General features: G+C 43.3%; 1 protein-coding gene across 1 annotated transcript in view; it reads left to right on the top strand.

The window, feature by feature from the left end:
• LOC129817120 (A-kinase anchor protein 7-like) overlaps window positions 1-16,870 on the top strand; it is a gene marked incomplete at its 5' end in the record, with an annotated part of 46,161 nt that extends 29,291 nt beyond the window's left edge. Inside the window, 2 exons of the mRNA XM_055872060.1 lie at window positions 6,989-7,024; window positions 7,646-16,870. Coding sequence (XP_055728035.1) covers window positions 6,989-7,024; window positions 7,646-7,851 — 242 coding nt within the window. The remainder of the gene's footprint in view (window positions 1-6,988; window positions 7,025-7,645) is intronic.
• Window positions 16,871-20,644: the final 3,774 nt, after the last annotated feature.

The raw sequence follows: 20,644 nt of genomic DNA, 5'->3' as shown, positions 1-20,644 counted from the left end.
CTGCCCTAGCTCATCATGAACATCCAGTCATGTGTCAATTTTGCCTACACGTGTGTGTGAGTGAATCTGTGCATTTAGTGTGTTTTTAGAGTAGAAGCAGCTGTGTGGTTACTGTTGTTGGGAGCTGGAGACTGCTGGCCCTCTCAGCCAGCTGAGGACAAATGCTGCCGTGTATGTGGTCCATCAATGGCCTGTTACAATGCCATCACACATCCTTAACGGCCTGACTCGGGTTTAATCCAGCATCTAGAAGGATTGGTCACAACTCATCACTCAGACAGCTGCTGGTCCTCCATAATAGATTGTCTCCAACTAAATCTCTTCCAATCACAGTTTAAGAGTACAGCATAGTCCCATCAATGACAATCACAGTTCGGAGGGACTTAGGCTCCCGTATGCCGAGCAACAAAGCTTGCAGCCATGTGTGTGTAAAACAGTTTTGGTGCACGATTAAAAAGAGATACTATTTTTATTTCTCAACTGGTAATTGAAGCTCGCCTCCCATTCACCATTCAACTGCAGGCAACAGGCTATCAGTGTGTCACCCACCACTTTACAATGTGAGCTGAAGGCAGTATGCATTTTGAAAATATACTTAATGGTTTAAAATCTGAATGTTTTATTTCATATTATGAGGCATGTCTTACCTCGCTTCAAAGTAGCCTATATGCTAAATCCTACCACGGAAACGGGAGGCAATTATTTTATAAAGACTTCATAGCTGGTGCGTGAATGTCGGGAAGCTTACAATGTATCCTACCGTACCATTCTGCGTGCCAGTTCTGATTTTCAAATGTGCATTTTCGTGGATGAACATAATTTCAATAATAACGTTTTCATTTTTCAAAATCATTGTCTGTGTGGTTAATCATAAACATATATTTTTTTTACTATTGCGAGATCACCAGCCTCTGCCGTTAGCACACATTGATACACCGTGATCCATTGGCGGCTAAAGAAATGATCGCATGGAAATCATAGCCTGTAAACCAATGCAGGAGTAGGCCTATAACTTCCATTGCTCTTTCACGCTGAGGATTGGTGATTATCAAGGGGGAGATTGTTGGAAAGATTTTTCAAATTGCTTAGTGTGAGGAACTATAGTTTTGAAATACACTGAGTGTACAAAACATTAGGCACACACACACACACACACACACACACACACACACACACACACACACACACACACACACACACACACACACACACACACACACACAATCCATGTCTCAATTGTCAAAAAGCTTAAGTCTTTCTTTAACCTGTCTCCTCCCCTTCATCTACACTGATTGAAGTGGATTTAACAAGTGACATCAATAAGGGATCACAGCTTTCACCTGGATTCACCTGGTCTATATCATGGAAAGAGCAGGTGTTCTTAAGGTTTTGTACACTCACTGTACGTAATGGGTAATTATAAAAAAATGTATATTAAAGGGTGAACAATTCACACAGTGTAAGCGCACGAATTGGCAGAAGACAGCTGAGCCATTCTGGAGAGAGACTCACCTATATCTTCGCCAAACACCCCTCCCCTTGTCTCAACATTTTAAATTATACTGGAGACACGTTATCTTCAGACATATTTTAGATGCTTTTCACTGACGACCGCAACTCAATAATCAGCTAGGCCTATTGCCACGCAGGCTTCCTGAATAGACATAGCCTATTGCCACGCAGGCTTCCTGAATAGACATAGGCCTATTGCCACGCAGGCTTCCTGAATAGACATAGGTCTATTGCCACGCAGGCTTCCTGAATAGACATAGGCCTATTGCCACGCAGGCTTCCTGAATAGACATAGGCCTATTGCCACGCAGGCTTCCTGAATAGACATAGCCTATTGCCACGCAGGCTTCCTGAATAGACATAGGCCTATTGCCACGCAGGCTTCCTGAATAGACATAGGCCTATTGCCACGCTGGCTTCCTGAATAGACATAGGCCTATTGCCACGCAGGCTTCCTGAATAGACATAGGCCTATTGCCACGCAGGCTTCCTGAATAGACATAGGCCTATTGCCACGCAGGCTTCCTGAATAGAAATAGCCTATTGCCACGCAGGCTTCCTGAATAGACATAGGCCTATTGCCACGCAGGCTTCCTGAATAGACATAGGCCTATTGCCACGCTGGCTTCCTGAATAGACATAGGCCTATTGCCACGCAGGCTTCCTGAATAGACATAGGCCTATTGCCACGCAGGCTTCCTGAATAGACATAAGCCTATTGCCACGCAGGCTTCCTGAATAGACATAGGCCTATTGCCACGCAGGCTTCCTGAATAGACATAGGTCTATTGCCACGCAGGCTTCCTGAATAGACATAGGCCTATTGCCACGCAGGCTTCCTGAATAGACATAGGCCTATTGCCACGCAGGCTTCCTGAATAGACATAGGCCTATTGCCACGCAGGCTTCCTGAATAGACATAGGCCTATTGTCACGCAGGCTTCCTGAATAGACATAGCCTATTGCCACGCAGGCTTCCTGAATAGACATAGGCCTATTGCCACGCAGGCTTCCTGAATAGACATAGGTCTATTGCCACGCAGGCTTCCTGAATAGACATAGGCCTATTGCCACGCAGGCTTCCTGAATAGACATAGCCTATTGCCACGCAGGCTTCCTGAATAGACATAGGCCTATTGCCATGCAGGCTTCCTGAATAGACATAGGCCTATTGCCACGCAGGCTTCCTGAATAGACATAGGTTTATTGCCACGCAGGCTTCCTGAATAGACATAGGCCTATTGCCACGCAGGCTTCCTGAATAGACATAGGCCTATTGCCACGCAGGCTTCCTGAATAGACATAGGCCTATTGCCACGCGTGCTGCCCAAATTGAGGGCTTCCCAAATAGTCATAGGCCTACAAGCTTGCGATTTGAAACAATCAACAGAATTTTTTTAAATGAAGGTAATGATCCTCAATTCCTCTGGGGCTATGTCAGGCTTTCTGGTGAAGTATTTTGAAGTATTTTATTTATTTCTGTATAGACGGGATTCATTATATACACTACCATTCAAAAGTTTGGGGTCACTTAGAAATGTCCCTGTTTTTGAAAGAAAATCAAAAAAATTGTCCATTAAAATAACATAAAATTGATCAAAAATACAGTGTAGACATTGTTAATGTTGTAAATGACTAATGTAGCTGGAAACCCGCAGATTTTTTTATGGAATATCTACATATGTGTACAGAGGCCAATTATCAGCAACCATCACTCCTGTGTTCCAATGGCATGTTGTGTTAGCTAATCCAAGTTGAGCATTTTAAAGGCTAATTGATCATTAGAAAACCCTTTTGCAATTATGTTAGCACAGCTGAAAACTGTTGTCTGATTAAAGAAGCAATAAAACTGACCTTCTTTAAACTAGTTGAGTATCTGGAGCACCAGCATTTGTGGGTTCAATTACAGGCTCAGATTAAAATCTCTGTTAGGAACTTGAAAGAGGGGGAGTCTAAAGATGCAACAACTAGGATGGGTTACTAATATGACTGGAATTGTGCCTTTGGCTCTGGATAACGAAAGAAAGTTGATATGAAAACCCATAGAACAGGAGCGAAATGGCATAGGGGTGGGTCCAATAGGGAAGTACATGGAAATACATTTGCCAAATGTACACTACCGTTCAAAAGTTTGGGGTCACTTAGAAGTGTCCTTGTTTTTACGGAACCGCTATCAGGTGTGCTGTTTAGAATAGTGATTTACAGCAAATTTCATTTTGGCAAATGTTTGAAAATGATGTTTTATTGGCTGCTTCATTACAGGAGTTGCATGTTCTGTTAAGAAGCATTACCATAATCTAAGTATGATTTCTGTTATTCTGAGCACCGTGGGTGGATGCCCTAATGGGTTACTCATCCAATGCATATGGGTCCGGTAAATTTCTCAAATTGCCAGTAAATTAAAATCTTCCCGGTCACGTTGTCCGGACTCTCACACTCCTCCCCTCTTCATCACAGAGCGAGCACAGTATTCAGCCTCTCGTTTACACCCTCATTCACTCACTCCATCTCAGGCGGTGTGGAAGCTGTGCTGGATTTTACCACTCATCCGTTTGCAACGGAATAGAGTAGGGGGTGATAGAGAGAGGAAAAGAGATATAGGGAGCGGAGAGGATCGGCCATGGGGCAGTTGTGTTGCTTTCCCTTCTCACGAGCGGAGGAGAAGATCAGTAAGTGTGTGTCTGTCTGTCTTATGGTTTGCATGTGGCTGGGACTCTAAATCAGATCTATAGGAGAAATAAAGGGGCTCATAATTGTATTGTGTGTGTGTGTGTGTGTCCATAATTATGTTTGTATTGTGTGTGTGTGGGTAAGTATGTGATTATGTGTGCATGTGTACTTGTATTTACACTTTAGGTCTCATCTTGGCGTTGCGGAGGAGTTTACAGTCCAACACCGTGCACATGCCATAAATGTGCGTGCTCCTGTCTCTGTAATTAGTGTGTAGATGTGGACTTGGGGCTGTCTGTCAAAGTGACAGTTTCTCTTTCTAGAGCTGCTGTGCGTTAACAGCCTCTCCAACAATGGACATTGCAGCACTCTCAGCACTGGCAGCTCCCATGCTGCCAACCAATTCATTTTTCATTTCTCAAGACATTTTTATGAGTTGGTCCAAAGGTCTGGCCAGTCTGGCAAAGCTAGGTTAAATTGGGATGTATTTTTTTGATTTGGCAGGATTTTCTGTCTGCATTCTTTCTCTGTCTCCAACTCTATGCAGCCCTTTCTCTCTGAAACACTGCAGTCAGAGAGATTGCCTTGTTCTGAGAGCCTGTTTGCCCTACTTCTAGCTAGGGGGTGAGGGGGAGTGAGAGAGGGAAAATAGAGGGATGGCAAAGGGAATGAGAGGGGTGAATAGGTTTGTTGTAAGAGGTCAGATGCTTGTTGGGTGATGACTGACGTCGCCACCCCTCGTGAGCACAGCTGGGTGCGAGAAGCGTGTGCTCGTTTGGCCGCTGGCTGGCCGTGTGAATACTGTATTTTCCATGGAAAAAGGGGCTGTCTTTTGTTCCACCAGCACAAACTGTGAGCCCAGAGCCTCTGACAACCCCGACAGGGCTACATAATGGCTTTGGGATTTTAAAAGGCAGCATGGCGGAGAGGGGTGGGGTGGTGGTAAGAGGGGGGGATTGTACCCAGCTAGAGCTGATCGGTATGCCTGTCCTTCACAGTGCAGTTAGCAGCCACTGGAGGAGAAAAGATGGGGGAATGACTCAGAACAAAGACACACACACAGAAAATCAGTGCTAGTTGCCTTATTTGTATCTGTGATACAATTCTCATTTCAGTGTGTTCTACGCTGCATCCATATTGTGAGAGAAACCTTGATTGGTTTCTTGCTATGGCCTAATGGCATTGTTGTCCTGCTTGTTGCTGCCTGTCTGCACTCCTCTCTGTCTGTCTTTCTGCTTGCTTTTATGTAGCCACTGTGCCCTGGGAAAGAGGGCACTCCTTTTCTCTCTTGCCATTTGTTCTTTACTCCGTCTCATACGGGATGTTTTATTATTTAATTTTTTTCACCTTTATTTAACCAGGCTAGTTGAGAACAAGTTCTCATTTACAACTGCGACCTGGCCAAGATAAAGCAAAGCATGTCTCTCTCACACACATAGCCTTTGCTAACCTCGTTAGGACAGATTGGAGCTGAGTCCCAATGACAACCTTGTCAGACCACCAGGCCCCCTTTCGCCTCATTTCCCTCAGATGACCTGGTGGTTTAGGAGGAACTCGCCTCTCAGGATCTCTCTAATGGAGCTGCCCTTTCCTCAGGAAATACCTCCAGGCAGGCTACACCGCACAGCTCCCCCTCCCAGGGATGGAGGAAAACAACTTACATTTCTGGCATTTCTAATGAAATGTCTGGCCACAAGAGTGGAGGAGAGAGGGCAACAGAGAGACAGACTGAGTGAGTGGTGTTCGATACCTGCATAGTTCCATACTCTCAAACTCATTCTAATGCTATTGCCATGATTACAAGCCTAGGCGAGACTGGGTTTGGGCTTCCGTCGTCTCAGTCCAAATGAAAAGGTGAACCACTTCTCTCTCTGATACGCCCTGCTGGCCAGCTCTGGTCAGCCTCTCACACTATTGTGGGTGATGATGGAGCATTTACTGCTCTCATAAGGTTGTGCAGCAGCTAGTGGAATATAGTTTAGCCTCTCAGGCTGCTCAATATTCTAGCTAGAGTGGAAGAGAAAAAGTCTGTAGTCTACGATGTTCAGGTTTGGTGTCAGTCAACGCAAAGCTGTCTCCTCTAGGTGTGATGTATGCATACCTAGAAATAGAATGACTAGTATATAGTTCTATGGATGTATGCATACCTAGAAATACGATGACTAGCATAGAGTTCAATGGATGTATGCACAACCTTATATGTATTGTACACTGTGTCTCTGTTCTGAGGACTTCCATGGTTCAAAGTGCACTCTCCTGCCTTGATTGAGTTATGTTTTTCTTCACTCTTCTGATAACTGACTTCTCCACGTATCACTCATATAACAGCGCACTCTTTATTCTAATCTTCACACTGTAGGTTAAAAAAAAGGTAATTACTTTGCAGTCTAAAGAAAGCTAATTATTGATCCACCTTTGCTGTAAGTATTTAATGAAATGTCTTTGGAGATGGAGACTCATCCCTAAGAGAAAATAATAAGCTTAATCTGTCTTAATCGGACTACTTGATTCTGTAACACAGTGGTCCTCTGAGTACAAGACCATAAAACACCACATAAATCAAATGTGTGAAGTATTATGAGTACTTTTGAAGTACTATTTCAAAATGAGTGTTGACATTTATCAAGCTCAAATCATTCAGTACTACAATCAAGGTATGCTCTGTCAATCAATCAAAATATGTATGGACAATCCAAAAAATGAATAGGCTAATTGACACACAAAATCCTCTGATTGTGAGAAATTGAGTCTGATTTGAGTTGAGAAGTGCTATTCTGTTGCTAAATGGCTATTGTTTGTCTTGCAGATCTTTTTCAGAGCGGGCCTTGGGCTGCTCGGACAAGTACGTGCCTCTCTGTCTCTCAGTGGGCTCTCTGAGGCCCAAAGCACCATTTCATTTAATGCACTGTATTCTCCCTGACTCCCTCCCTTGACATGCTATTGTGTAACTAGCTGACTGACTCACAAACACTACTGGAGCAACAGCATGAAAGATTGATAGCAGTGTTTGTCCTGCTTTAGTCTCAGCTAGCTTCTCAGTGTTCTCCCTGTCAATACCCAATCCCCTGTCAATCTAATGCACAATCCCAACTCTAACACACTGGCAGACTGTCACTGATACAATAGCTAACAAGAGAACATTACTGCAGACACTGAATATCTCATGCAACTATAGCCACAGTGAATTCACAGATTCCCTTAATAACAGGTCACTTAATTTCTCAAATGTACTTCCCAGTCTCTTTGTGAATGTGCTTTGATACTGTATGATCTTACCATCACTACTAACTGATTAACTTTGAGCCTTGAAGAGCTTTTAACCAAGGGGCTCTTGTTGTGTTGACAGAAGTTGACACTGAGCTGGAATAGAGCAAGGGTAATATAGCCTAGAGCTGCTAGGCTGCATGGTGTGAGTAGTAACAGGGTAGTGACGCTAGTTGTTATGGTGTCGTTGGTTGTATAGGTGTCAAGAGGGGTCCGGAGCCTGACGATGAGGAGCTTGTGAGCCTGAGTAAGAGGCTGGTGGAAGACGCCGTGCTGCTGGCCGTGCAGCAGTTCATGGATGAGACTCAACACAACGGGGCCGCGTCATCCGACCCGGCGCGGCCCTCAGACAACCTCAACACTAACGCTGTCAAAACAACCGACACCTGTGCCAGCAGCAAGTGACCCCAGCCAAATCCCCCAGGCAGCACTGGACACTAACCAGTCAGGCAGGAACTCAGGCAGTCAGCCAGCCAGCCAACCGGCCCAGGAGCCAATGGGCAGTACTGTTACTGGATCAAGCCCAGTTGAGGTGTTTTACTAGAGAAGGAAGAAAGGTATTGGGGGCAAAACTCTGGATTGAGTGTGGACTCCAGATGCAGTTTTTTGTGTTCTTGATTTTATGTACCTGATTGTCACCAATGCTCAAGGCAGCCTCACGCCACACAATCTCTCCTGTCATGTCTGTCAGTCCATCTGTCTAGTGTGGACCTTTGTTCATTCTTGATTTATCTATGCCCTGAGAAAAAGAGTTGGCCTTCTGAAGGAAATTTCTGTTCTGATTAATTTGCTACGTGAGGTGTGGGTCGTTCCAACGCTCAGAGTGGAGCTGACATGTCACGACACACACTACAGCCTGATCTTGGTTAGGTTAGGCTGTACCTCGGCCCTCCACAAGGTGCAGTCAGTACAAAGACATTCACCGTCTTTCTACAAAGCTAAAACAAAACAGCACTACAAAAGGAACTGCAACTCAAAAACCTGAGACCAGGGAAAATGAGCTCATCTATGCAGTTGGAGAATATGCTGTGACCTATGTTTACATGATCCTGTCTCATCTGTGCTGTATGTGGCTAAAACTTGAAAAGGTAAATGAAGAGTGGGTCCCATGTGCTACCTGTGGTAAAATATGCATTTTAAAAAATGACAAAAAGGTTGACCTACCAGCAATGAGGATCATGTTAGGTTCGTGTTTGTTTGTTTGTCCCCTGTAGGAGGGGCTGGTGATGCAGCAGGCCTGGTTAGGAAGGCCCAGTGCACATACAACCAGTCTCTGTCTCAGAAACTACAGGACATAAAGGAGCATCTATCCCAGCTGGCTGTCCGAGCTACCATCCGCCGGGAGATCTCTGGCACCTGATTGACTGAACACTCCCAGCTCCCACCAGCAGTGCGGAGCCAGCACCAAGGAACGACAGATACTGTAGTAGGCTAGTGTCCTACACACAGTAGATAGATACAGTGCGTTCGGAAAGTATTCAGACCCCTTGACTTTTTCCATATTTTGTTAAGTTACAGCCTTATTCTAAAATGGATTGAATGTTTTTTTTCCTTCATCAATCTACACACAATACCCCATAATGACAAAGCAAAAACTGATTTTAAAAACTTTTTGCAATTTTATAAAGAATTATAATAACTGAAATATCATATTTACATTAGTATTCAGACCCTTTACTTAGTACTTTGTTGAAGCACCTTTGGCAGTGATTACAGCATCGATTCTTCTTGGGTATGACGCTACAACCTTGGCATGCCTGTATTAAGGGAGTTTCTCCCATTCTTCTCTGCATATCCTCTCAAGCTCTGTCAGGTTGGATGGAGAGTGTCGCTGCACAGCTATTTTCAGGTCTCTCCAGAGATGTCAGATCGGGTTCAAGTCCGGGCTCTGGCTGGGCCACTCAAGGACATTCAGAGACTTGTCCCGAAGCCACTCCTGCATTGTCTTGGCTGTGTGCTTAGGGTCGTTGTCCTGTTGGAAGAAGAACCTTCACCCCAGTCTGAGGTCCTGAGCGCTCTGGAGAAGGTTTTCATCAAGGTTTTCATCAACTTTACCTCGTTCATCTTTTCCTCGATCCTGACTAGTCTACCAGTCCTTGCCGCTGAAAAACATTCCCACAGCATGATGCTGGCACAACCATGCTTCGCCGTAGGGATGGTGCCATGCAAGTCCTTTCTCCCCTGATTGCTCAGTTTGGTCGGGTGGCCAGCTCTAGGAAGAGTTTAGGTGATTCCAAACCTCTTCCATTTAAGAATGGTCCATCATGGTCCATCATCACTGTGTTCTGTGATCGGCCACTGTGTTCCTGGGGACCTTCAATGCTGCAGAAATGTTCTAGTACCCTTCCCCAGATCAATGCCTCGACACAATCCTGTCTCGGAGCTCTACGGACAATTCCTTTGACTTCAGGGCTTGGTTTTTGCTCTGACATGCACTGTCAACTGTGGGACCTTATATAGACAGGTGTGTACCTTTCCAAATCATGTCCAATCAATTTAATTTTACTTTAGTTTGGTGAATCTTTTTTATCTCTATTTCTTGAACTGCATTGTTGGTTAAGGGCTTGTAAGTAAGCATGTGACAAATAAGATTTGATTTTGAATCAAGTTGTACAAACATCTCAAAGATGATCAATGGAAACAGGATGCACCTGAGCTCAATTTTGAGTCTCATACTGTAAATAAAGTTTTTCTGTTTTATATTTAATACATTTGCAAACATTTCTAAAAATTTGTTTTCGCTTTGTCATTATGGGGTATTCTGTGTAGATTAAGAAAATATAAATTTAATCTATTTTAGAATAAGGCTGTAACAAAATGTGGGAAAAGGGAAGGGGTCTGAATACTTTTCTAACGCACTGTACCACAGAACAAACACAACAGGAAGTACACACATTTTTCCATGATTCATTTTATATATTTTTAAAGAAAATGTTTAATTTTGAAAAGAGTAGAAAGAAACTAGTTGGGGGAAAAAAGCACATTGTGAAATTCAGTTTGTATTTTTTTTTCATGCTTTTAGCACTATGCATAAAATACCACTTCCAAGTGGCTTTAATAAAGACAGAGGCTCTTCACTGAGGCTTGTGTTTTATGTTTTTGTTTATCTTTTGCATAATTTCACCAGAATCTTAATATATGCTTTGTGTCACAGATGTGTCATGGGAGGCTACAACATTGTCTGCTGCCTTGCTCATGGTCTCAACAGTCGAGATGTTGTTCTATGTACCAGGTGTGCTGGATGTCAACTACTGTTTGTGTTTCATGTCTAGCCACAATGAACAATACAAAAATCATGATATGAAGATTGATTTAACAGAGTTTGTTTCCCATGTGGTTCAGTGAATCTGAAGCCATGGGGATGTGGGTTTTAGATTATTTGTTTTTATTTAACCAGGACAAGACCCTTGAAGTTAGAAACCACTTTCTCAAGGGGGACCTGGGATCTATGGTGTCTATTTTGGGCGATGGGAAGGTTAAAGGCAAAGATCTCTCACTCTTAGGTGCTGTCATGGAGAGCCTTGTGTAATGCACACTGCACAATTATATTGGGATTTCCTCGCAACAGATGGGTCAGTGACTTCTTCTTGTATTTTTAAAGCATCTGCCTCAAGCTGTGTTTTTCAGTTTTTTACTCATATGCTTCTATTTTTGGTCTTCGCCCTCAAAGCTCCCGTTCGCCTCAGCTCTGGATCCATCTGCCAAAGCAGGACGAAAAGACAAAGGAGTGCACAGCGTGAGCGGATAAGGATTGGCAGGCTGTGGGCTGAAACTATACTTATCATTTTATGAATCTCTGGTGCTGCCTGCTCCGATCGATACACGCTCCCTGACAGAGCCACTACATGCTTAAATAAAAACGGTCTATCTAGTACCTAAATGGGTTCTTTGGCTGTACCCATAGGGTTTTACATGGAACCCAAAAGGGTTCTACCTGGGGGAAAAAAGCTTCTACTTGGAACCAAAAACAGTTATTCTATGGGGACAGCCGAAGAACCCTTTAGGAACCCTTTTTTTAAGATTGTAGTCTTCTCTTCAGACCAGTCTTTATTGTCATAAACTCCCCTCTACTCAATATCTCTCAGTATGATATGATCACTGCGTTGAAGCCATTGGGTTGTTCTTGAATTGTGGAGGTATTTTCATCCCTTGGCTTTGTAATCATAAAAATGTAAAGACAATTACACATCATACATGTTTTTGTTTATATTTTACGCTGTTTATCAATGATAAAACATGATACATAAAGCATAAGTCCTTTATACTGCAAAACTATGTTAATGCAAATTGTCTTGTGTAGAGTTGTTGTGAAATGTTTTGGGGATTTAGAGAGAGATCTATTATTTAGAATTCCAGAAAGTGAACAAAAGTATTTAATATATTGTATAGATCAATAAAAACAAAAGGCTATTAAAATGCCTATTTTTGGCTAGTATAATGTCTGTCCCTCAGTTTTATGTAATTGGTGTTACCATCTTGAAAATCACAACAATTCTCTCCAGTGGAAAACTATCAGGGGAGGGGTCTATATTAAAGAAAATTGTTAGCTAATCACACCCTTTTAATGGCATAGTTTCCATTGATAATTGTGTTTAAAACACAAGTGTCACTTGATTTTAATTTAAATGAAGGGAAATAACATTATTTAAATGATCTAATTAATCATTTTGTGCAAAGGATTTTTAAAGGCTTAATCACCTTAGATTTGACCATCTGTGAGCTCCATTTAAGAAAATCCTCAACTTAAAATGTCTCATGTTACTACTGATACTAGTGACACAATGTTAAAAAAAACATGTTAAGTCATTAAAGAGGAACTGACAGCGTTTTAACTACTTTTCAGATATGAAACAGATAATCATATCAGTCAAAAATATCAAATTCCCAGTTTATGCTACAAAACCAACTTCATAAGAGGTTTTAAAAATAGGTCTTGTTTGCCTCAACATTCCATGATGTACACTAAGGAATTGTTGGCAGAATAGATTGATTCAGTTCAATGCATGATTAATATAATTCACCAATGCGTTTCTTGGTAGTCCCAAAAAATATTGCTATCAGGTTGTAAATCACAGCTGGCCTGATACATTGTTTGCTGCCTACATTCAGGATGCATGGTTTCAGTTTAAATGGCTCAATATTTTGTATCCCGTTTGAAGGTAAGACCCAGGTGCAGACAGTGTCGAAGTAACAGAAGTTTATTACATCGAACACAGGCAGGCAAAGGTACAGGACGGCAGGCAGGCTCAAGTCAGGCAGAGGTCGGTAATCCAGAGTAGTGGGGCAAAGGTACAGGACGGCAGGCAGGCTCAAGTCAGGCAGAGGTCGGTAATCCAGAGTAGTGGGGCAAAGGTAAAGGACGGCAGGCAGGCTCAAGTCAGGCAGAGATCGGTAATCCAGAGTAGTGGGGCAAAGGTAAAGGACGGCAGGCAAGCTCAAGTCAGGCAGAGGTCGGTAATCCAGAGTAGTGGGGCAAAGGTACAGGATGGCAGGCAGGCTCAAGTCAGGCAGAGGTCGGTAATCCAGAGTTGTGGCGCAAAGGTACAGGACGGCAGGCAGGCTCAAGTCAGGCAGAGGTCGGTAATCCAGAGTAGTGGGGCAAAGGTACAGGATGGCAGACAGGGTCAGGGCAGGCAGAAAGGTAAAAACTGGGAAAACTAGGAACAGGAACTATAGACAAGACAGGGGCAAGGGGGTAACCACTGGTAGGTTTGATGAACAAAACAAACTGGCAACAGACAAACAGAGATATAAATACACAGGGGATAATGGGGAAGATGGGGCGACACCTGGAGGGGGTGGAGACAAGCACAAAGACAGGTGAAACAGATCAGGGCATGACAATTTTGGACAAAAATGGGCAAATGTAACTAAGGCTGGGAATGTCAATACAATCAAACTAGCAGGGGCAATGATCACAAGTCAGTCATAACATAGCTAATAGGCTAGCGTATCTATTTATGTAGCAAGCTAAAAACAAACGCAGCCTGACATTAGCTGCTAGGAGGATGTCATGTCATTGAAGGAGTGGGTGGGTGACTTTTCCCCCTCATCAATTTTCCTTGGTTATACACAGCTAGAGGTGCAGGCGTTATTTGGTTAGCCAGCAAGAACTTGACTGTTATCCAATTAGCATATAGTATCTCTTGCATTCGCAAATTCACTTTTTTTATTTTTTTATTTATTTCCCCTTTATTTAACCAAGTAAGCTAGTTGAGAACAAGTTCTCATTTACAACTGCGACCTGGCCAAGATAAAGCAAAGCAGTGCGACACAAACAACACAGAGTTACACATGGAATAAACAAAGATACAGTCAATAAAACAATAGAAAAAGTCTATACACAATGTGTGCAAATGAGGTAGGATAAGGGAGGTAAGGCAATAAATAGGCCATAGTGGCAAAATAATTACAAAAATAGCAATTAAACACTGGATTGATAGATGTGCAGAAGATGAGTGTGCAAGTAGAGATACTGGGGTGGAATGGAGAAAAATAAATAACAGTATGAGGATGTTGGTTGGATGGGCTATTTACAGATGAGCTATGTGCAGTGATCTGTGTGCTGCTCTGACAGCTGGTGCTTAAAGCTAGTTAGGGAGATACGAGTCTCCAGCTTCAGCGATTTTTGCAGTTCATTCCAGTCATTGGCAGCAGAGAACTGGAAGGAAGGCGGCCGAAGGAGGAATTTACTTTGGCTATCTATTCCGATTTCAGAGCACTCTCATCTGAGTGTGCCAAAGCACAGAATATCTGGTGAATTTACGAACGCTCAATATCCACTGAATATGACCGGTGTCAGTAAACGTAGGCAAAGAAAGTAATAGTTAGTCAGGAATTCTCTAGATAACATATAAACAGTCTAACCAGCTCTGCACTTGTGTCTGGAAGTAGCTAGCTAGCAAGCTTGCCAACTTTAGCCAGTTAGATTTGGGTGCTTGGTTGGGACAAGCTGCAGAAGGACGAGTAGGCTACAATTCCCCATCGTTTATCGGTGCAATTTTGGCAACCAACCAGTTGAAAAGGTTTGGGTTTATCTAATGTTCCTTCATAAGATGTCTCTCTGGTTAGCCTTGTTGTTGTTGATGATCTTGTTGATGATCTTGTTGTAATTGTTGATCTTGTTGTTGTTGATGTGCATAACTGAGGGAAAGAGCCTACATTTTCATGGTTGTTTGATCAATTGGACTTTAAAGATCCCAAATGTAAGAGGACTCCCAAGTGGTATTGACATATTTGCAGAAATCTATTCAGGAGTATTTTGTGGCTTTTGGTGAATGCGTTCTAATGATCTAAAGTCGCACTGTTGCAACTGCCTGTAAACACACAGTCCAGTTCACAGTGAAGGATGGCAGGCCCATGTGCAAGTGGCTTATTTGCATATAGCTCTGATTGGCTATGGTGCACCGGTCTGCGTAAACTGGTCCTGGACGAGACAGATGTTTTTATTAGGTTTTATTTACTGCAGTGTCTATTAATTATCCAAAAGCACAGCTGCTTTCACACTCTATTGCTATATAATTTTGACAAATGCTTTTAGTATACAGTACGTAACAAACATTCTAAGAATTTATGAAAACGTGAAAATGACCATATCTAAGTGTCAAATGTTTTAAAAAGTGTCATATTCTTCCTAGGGGTGAATATGAACAGATTTGAATAAGATGTTGCTAAAATGCTGTCAGTCCCACTTTAAGCTGTCATATTAGTTGATTTAGAATAGGAAGATGTACCTAAATACATTAAATGTTTTCTATGCCATGCCCAATTCAAGAATGACCCCACTGTCTGTCAATCATAACAGCCACGCACAAGTTAAATGTGTCATGTTATGATATCAGTCCCAGAACAATTTATTTCAGTACATTTGTAAACCATGTTTGAGTGAAGTCAGAATTTAGTATTTCATTGTTATCTGGTGGCTGAATTCCACTGTCGATACTAGGGTCATATAAATCATATAGCAGACATTTGCTCTTTACGCTCTACCTTTTCTCTAAGATTGTGTTTTATGATGCACTAGCTGGCTGCTTTACAGCCCTATGCAGAAGAGACCATGTGCATCTAACCCTGTGAGCCATGTGAACTGTCAATCATATGTCCAAAAAAAAAACAATTTATTTTAATGCTTGGAAAATCACCTCCATCCTCAACGCTATTATATCTCTAGTTATACGACTCTGAAATTTCTGATAGTCCTGAATGAATCGTGAATAATGATTGAGAAGTAATCTGAAACACAACCAAAACAAACTGCAAATGCATTCAACAAGTTTGTAGAGTCACAAGCTTGATGTAGTCAGTCATTGCATGCTAGGAATATGGGACCAAATACTACATTTTTGATTACTTTTAAAAACAACCTTTAGAGGTTTCAATAATTTTGACCCCCTACCTTTTTGAGAAAAAAAGTATTACTTGTTAAACAAATATATAATTTCCCAATTTTTGTAGAGTATACAGTATAGCTCAGTATGTGAATTATTGCTTATCTGTATCAAGGGTGTCAATAATTTCTTGCCCCACTGTATGTATCTATGGTTGTGGCTGTGTCACCCCAAACACCTTGCATGATTGTAACTGTTCATGATAAATCATGGCATGTATTCCTAGACAATGACAGCATGCAGGCTCACTCCACTAGGAGAAAACATCTTTAATATTTTACTGTTTTCATTGGCAGGTCTGTGATTTCCACCTCATTCAACTGCTTGTGTTTGCATGTTGTTAGGTAAGGTAGTGCCTTGTGAATATTTATGCTTTCTGGGGCATATTTTATCGTTTGTCTCATATCCTCCATGTTTGTATTCCATTCATTACGTATTCATAACCAGAACTTTCCTGTTTTTGTTCATTGTTTAAATAATTCAATAATCTCTCATTCAGAAAAGAAAAGATGTCAGATCTATTCTGAACTAATGGAACTAAAGCAGGAAGAAATAGATTAGAGCTTTAGGTTTTACAGTGATGGGTAACAGAAATAGATCCAGAATAGTCACCCCTCATTAGATGCACAAACAATAATTTAGCATTTTTGTTTTCATGGCATGGACAAGGAAGACATAGTAGCACTGAGCATCCAACCCCCTCCCCCATTGATAATGAAGGTATTTCCACTTCCCAACAGTTTCATTGAGAGTTTAATTACTGCTGTTTTCACAACAAAGACAAAGCTCTATAAATTGATTGTGCGGAGATGATTTTCTCAGGAACAGAACATAATATGAATCCTGTCAGTGAATAATTAACCTGCATGAGGCTGTTTGATTTGTGTTAAATGAGGGGAGAGATGGTATTTTTCTCGCTTCAATTTCCTATTGCTACCAATGATTTTGCCGATGCACCAAATACAACTATCGCATTTACGATCCATATGTTCTTTAAACTTTTTTCTTCTTTCATCATTAAAGATAAAAGCTGGTCATCCTGGGTTAGCATGTGTTCATTAGTGTATTTTCCCTGTTCCAGCGGAAACCTTAGGACTGGAGAAACAGGCACACAGCAGGACACGACAGACTGCACACAGAGCGCTTTTTCCTTTCACCACCATCCAAACCTTGGAAATTGAACAGCAAGTTTTCTGCTTTTATTTTAATTTCCCACATTCCTAACATTGTTGTCTGTCCTTTTGTTGATGCTTTTCTGACCACAGAGAGAGGGATTACTGTCAGTGAGCTGCTGGCTGCAGTGCACACAGCAGGTAGAATAAAGGCTGAAAACATGGCGTGTTGAAGTGCATAGATCAATAAAATAGCTCAAATCAAATGTTATTGGTCACATACACATGGTTAGCAGCTGTTAATGCGAGTGTAGCAAAATGCTTGTGCTTCTAGTTTCGACAGTGCAGTAATATCTAACAAGTAATCTAACAATTCCCCAACAAATACCTAATACACACAAATCTAAAGGGGTGAATGAGAATATGTACATATAAGAATATGGATGAGCGATGGCCGAGCGGCATAGGTAAGGTGCAGTAGATGGTATAAAATGCAGTATATGCATGTAACGATCATTCTCCTCTTCGTCCGAAGAGGAGGAGTAGGGATTGGACCAAAGCGCAGCGTTGTTATTTGACATAATGATGTTTATTAAAGTAAAGACGAAACACGAAAACACTTCAACAAACTACAAAACAAATAAACGATGTAGACAGACCTGGACTTGAGAACTTACAAATACGAAGAACGCACGAACAGGAACAGACTACATACACGAACGACAAACCGAAACAGTCCCGTGTGGTGCAACATATACAGACACGGAAGACAACCACCCACAACAAACAATGTGAAACAACCTACCTATATATGGTTCTCAATCAGAGGAAAACGTCAACCACCTGCCTCTGATTGAGAGCCATACAAGATCAATTAACACTGACACTTAACATAGAACAAACAACATAGACTGCCCACCCAGCTCACGTCCTGACCCACTAAACACAACTATACAAAAGGAAAACAAGGTCAGGAACGTGACAATACATGTGATATTGTCACGATCGTCAAAGGGACTGAGAGAGGACCAAGGCGCAGCGCGTGGAAAGTACATCTTTTTTTATTTAACGGTGGTGGCTCAGGCTCTGGGCGAGGTCCCCACCCCACCATAGTCAATCCCAGCTTACGTCTCTCCCTCAGAATGACCACCCTCATTATACACCCACTTAGGTTAAGGGGCAACACCAAGATAAAGGACAGCTCCGGGACGAGGTAGCTCATGGCTGGCTGACGGCTCTGGAATATCCTGTCTGGTTGGCGGCTCTGGCAGATCCTGTCTGGTTGGCGGCTCTGGCAGATCCTGACTGACGAATGGCTCTAGCGGCTCCTGACTGATTAACGGCTCTGACGGCTCATGGCAGACGGGCGGCTTTGAAGGCTCAATACAGACGGGCAGTTCAGGCACCGTTGGGCAGACGGCAGACTCTGGCCGGCTGAGACGCACTGTAGGCCTGGTGCGTGGTGCCGGAACTGGAGGTACCGGGCTAAGGACACGCACCTTCAGGCTAGTGCGGGGAACAACAGGGCACACTGAGTTTTCAAGGCGCACTATAGGACTGGTGCATGGTACCAGAACTGGTGGTACCGGGCTGAGGGCACGCACCTCAAGACGAGTGCGGGGAGAAATAACAGTGTGTACAGGACTCAGGAGACACACAGGTGGCTTAGTGCGTGGTGCCGGAACTGGAGGCACCGGGCTGAGGCAGGGCACGCACCTCAGGGCGAGTGCGGGGAGAAGGAACAGTGCGCACAGGGCTTTGGAGACGCACAGGAGGCTTGGTGCGTGGTGCCGGAACTGGAGGCACTGGGCTGGATACACACACCACAGGGAGAGTGCGTGGAGGAGGAACAGGGCTCTGGAGACACACTGGAAACCTGGTGCGTGGTATAGGCACTGGTGGTAATGGGCTGGAGACACACCACAGGGTTAGTGCGTGGAGGAGGAACAGGGCTCTGTTGACACACAGGAAGCTTGGTGCGTGGTGTCAGCACTGGTGGTACTGGGCTGGGAACACGCACCACAGGGCTAGTGTGAGGAGCAGTAACAGTACGCACAGGACTCTGGAGACGCACAAGAGGCTTTGTGCGTGCTGTAGGCACAGACGGCTAGCACGCTCTTCAGGATGTGTCTGGAAAACTGTTCCCGGTGACATTAAGTCACCAACACGTTCATTCGGACGGATGCCGTGCCTCATGCACCAAACCAATACATCCCTCATAACTCTCTCCTCCAATTTCTCCATTAACTCCTTTACTGTCTCTGCGTCACTCTCCTCCAAATCCGCTCCTCACCGGCTCCTTACGGTAAACAGGAGGAGTTGGCTCACGTCTCCCGACTGACCCAACTAAACTACCCGAGAGCCCCCCCCCCCCAATACGGGCTTCCAGCCTTGTTTCCTGCTGCCTCCTCATATCTCCGCCTCTCTGTTTTCGCTGCCTCCAGCTCAGCTTTGGGGCGGTTATATTCTCCTGGTACTTCGCGGTCCAGAATTTCCTCCCAATTCCAATAGTCCTGTGTAGGTGGGTCCTGTTGTTGTTTCACACGCTGCTTGATCCGATTCTGGTGGGGAATTCTGTCACGATCGTCAAAGGGACTGAGAGAGGACCAAGGCGCAGCGCGTGGAAAGTACATCTTCTTTTTTTATTTAAAGAAGGAACAAACAAAACAAAACAACAAACAGACGACCGTGAAGCTATAAATACAAAATGGTGCTGACACTGACCATTACACAATGACATAGACAATTCCCCACAAACAGCTAAAGCCTATGGTTACCTTAAATATGGCTCCCAATCAGAGACAACAATATCCAGCTGTCTCTAATTGAGACCCAATTCAGGCAACCATAGACTTTCCTAAACACCTACACTCAACCATAGACACACCTAGACAACTACACTAAACATAAACCCAACTACTCTAAATAAACCCCCTAAACCTACAACCACCCTAGACACTACAAAACCCACTTAAATTACCCATGTCACACCCTGACCTAACTAAAATAATTAAGAAAACAAAGAATACTAAGGCCAGGGCGTGACAGATATGAGTAATGTAAGATATGTAAACATTATTAAAGTGGCATTATTTAAAGTGGCATTGTTAAAAGTGACTAGTGATCCATTTATTAAAGTGTCCAGTGATTGGGTCTCAATGTAGGCAGCAGCCTCTGCGTTAGTGATTGCTGTTTAGCAGTCTAATGGCTTTGAGATTGTAAAACAGCTTCTATCTCGGTCCCAGCTTTGATGCACCTGTACTGACCTCGCCTTCTGGATGATAGCGGTGTGAACAGAGAGTGGCTCGGGTGGTCCTTGATGATCTTTTTGGCCTCCCTCTGACATCGGGTGCTGTAGATGTCATGGAGGGCAGGTAGTTTGTCCCAGCTGATGCATTGTGTAGATTGCACCACCCTCTGGAGAGCCTTGCGGTTGAGGGTGGTGCAGTTGCTGTACCAGGCTGTGATACAGCCCGACAGGATGCTCTAGATTGTGCATCTGTAAAACTTTGTCAGGCTTTTGGGCGACAAGCAAATTTCTTCAGCCTTCTTCAGCCTCCTCAGCCTCCTGTTCTGCCTTCTTTACCACACTGTCTGTGTGAGTTGACCATTTCAGTTTGTCTGTGACGTGTACGCCCAGGAACTTAAAACTTTCCACCTTTTCCACTGCTGTCCCTTCGATATGGAAAGGGGGGTGCT

Source organism: Salvelinus fontinalis, chromosome 20 (genome assembly GCF_029448725.1).
Source record: "Salvelinus fontinalis isolate EN_2023a chromosome 20, ASM2944872v1, whole genome shotgun sequence".
NCBI classification, from domain to species: domain Eukaryota; kingdom Metazoa; phylum Chordata; class Actinopteri; order Salmoniformes; family Salmonidae; genus Salvelinus; species Salvelinus fontinalis.
The sequence above is the reverse complement of the archived record's forward strand: the minus strand, read 5'-3'. Positions and strand labels throughout refer to the sequence as shown.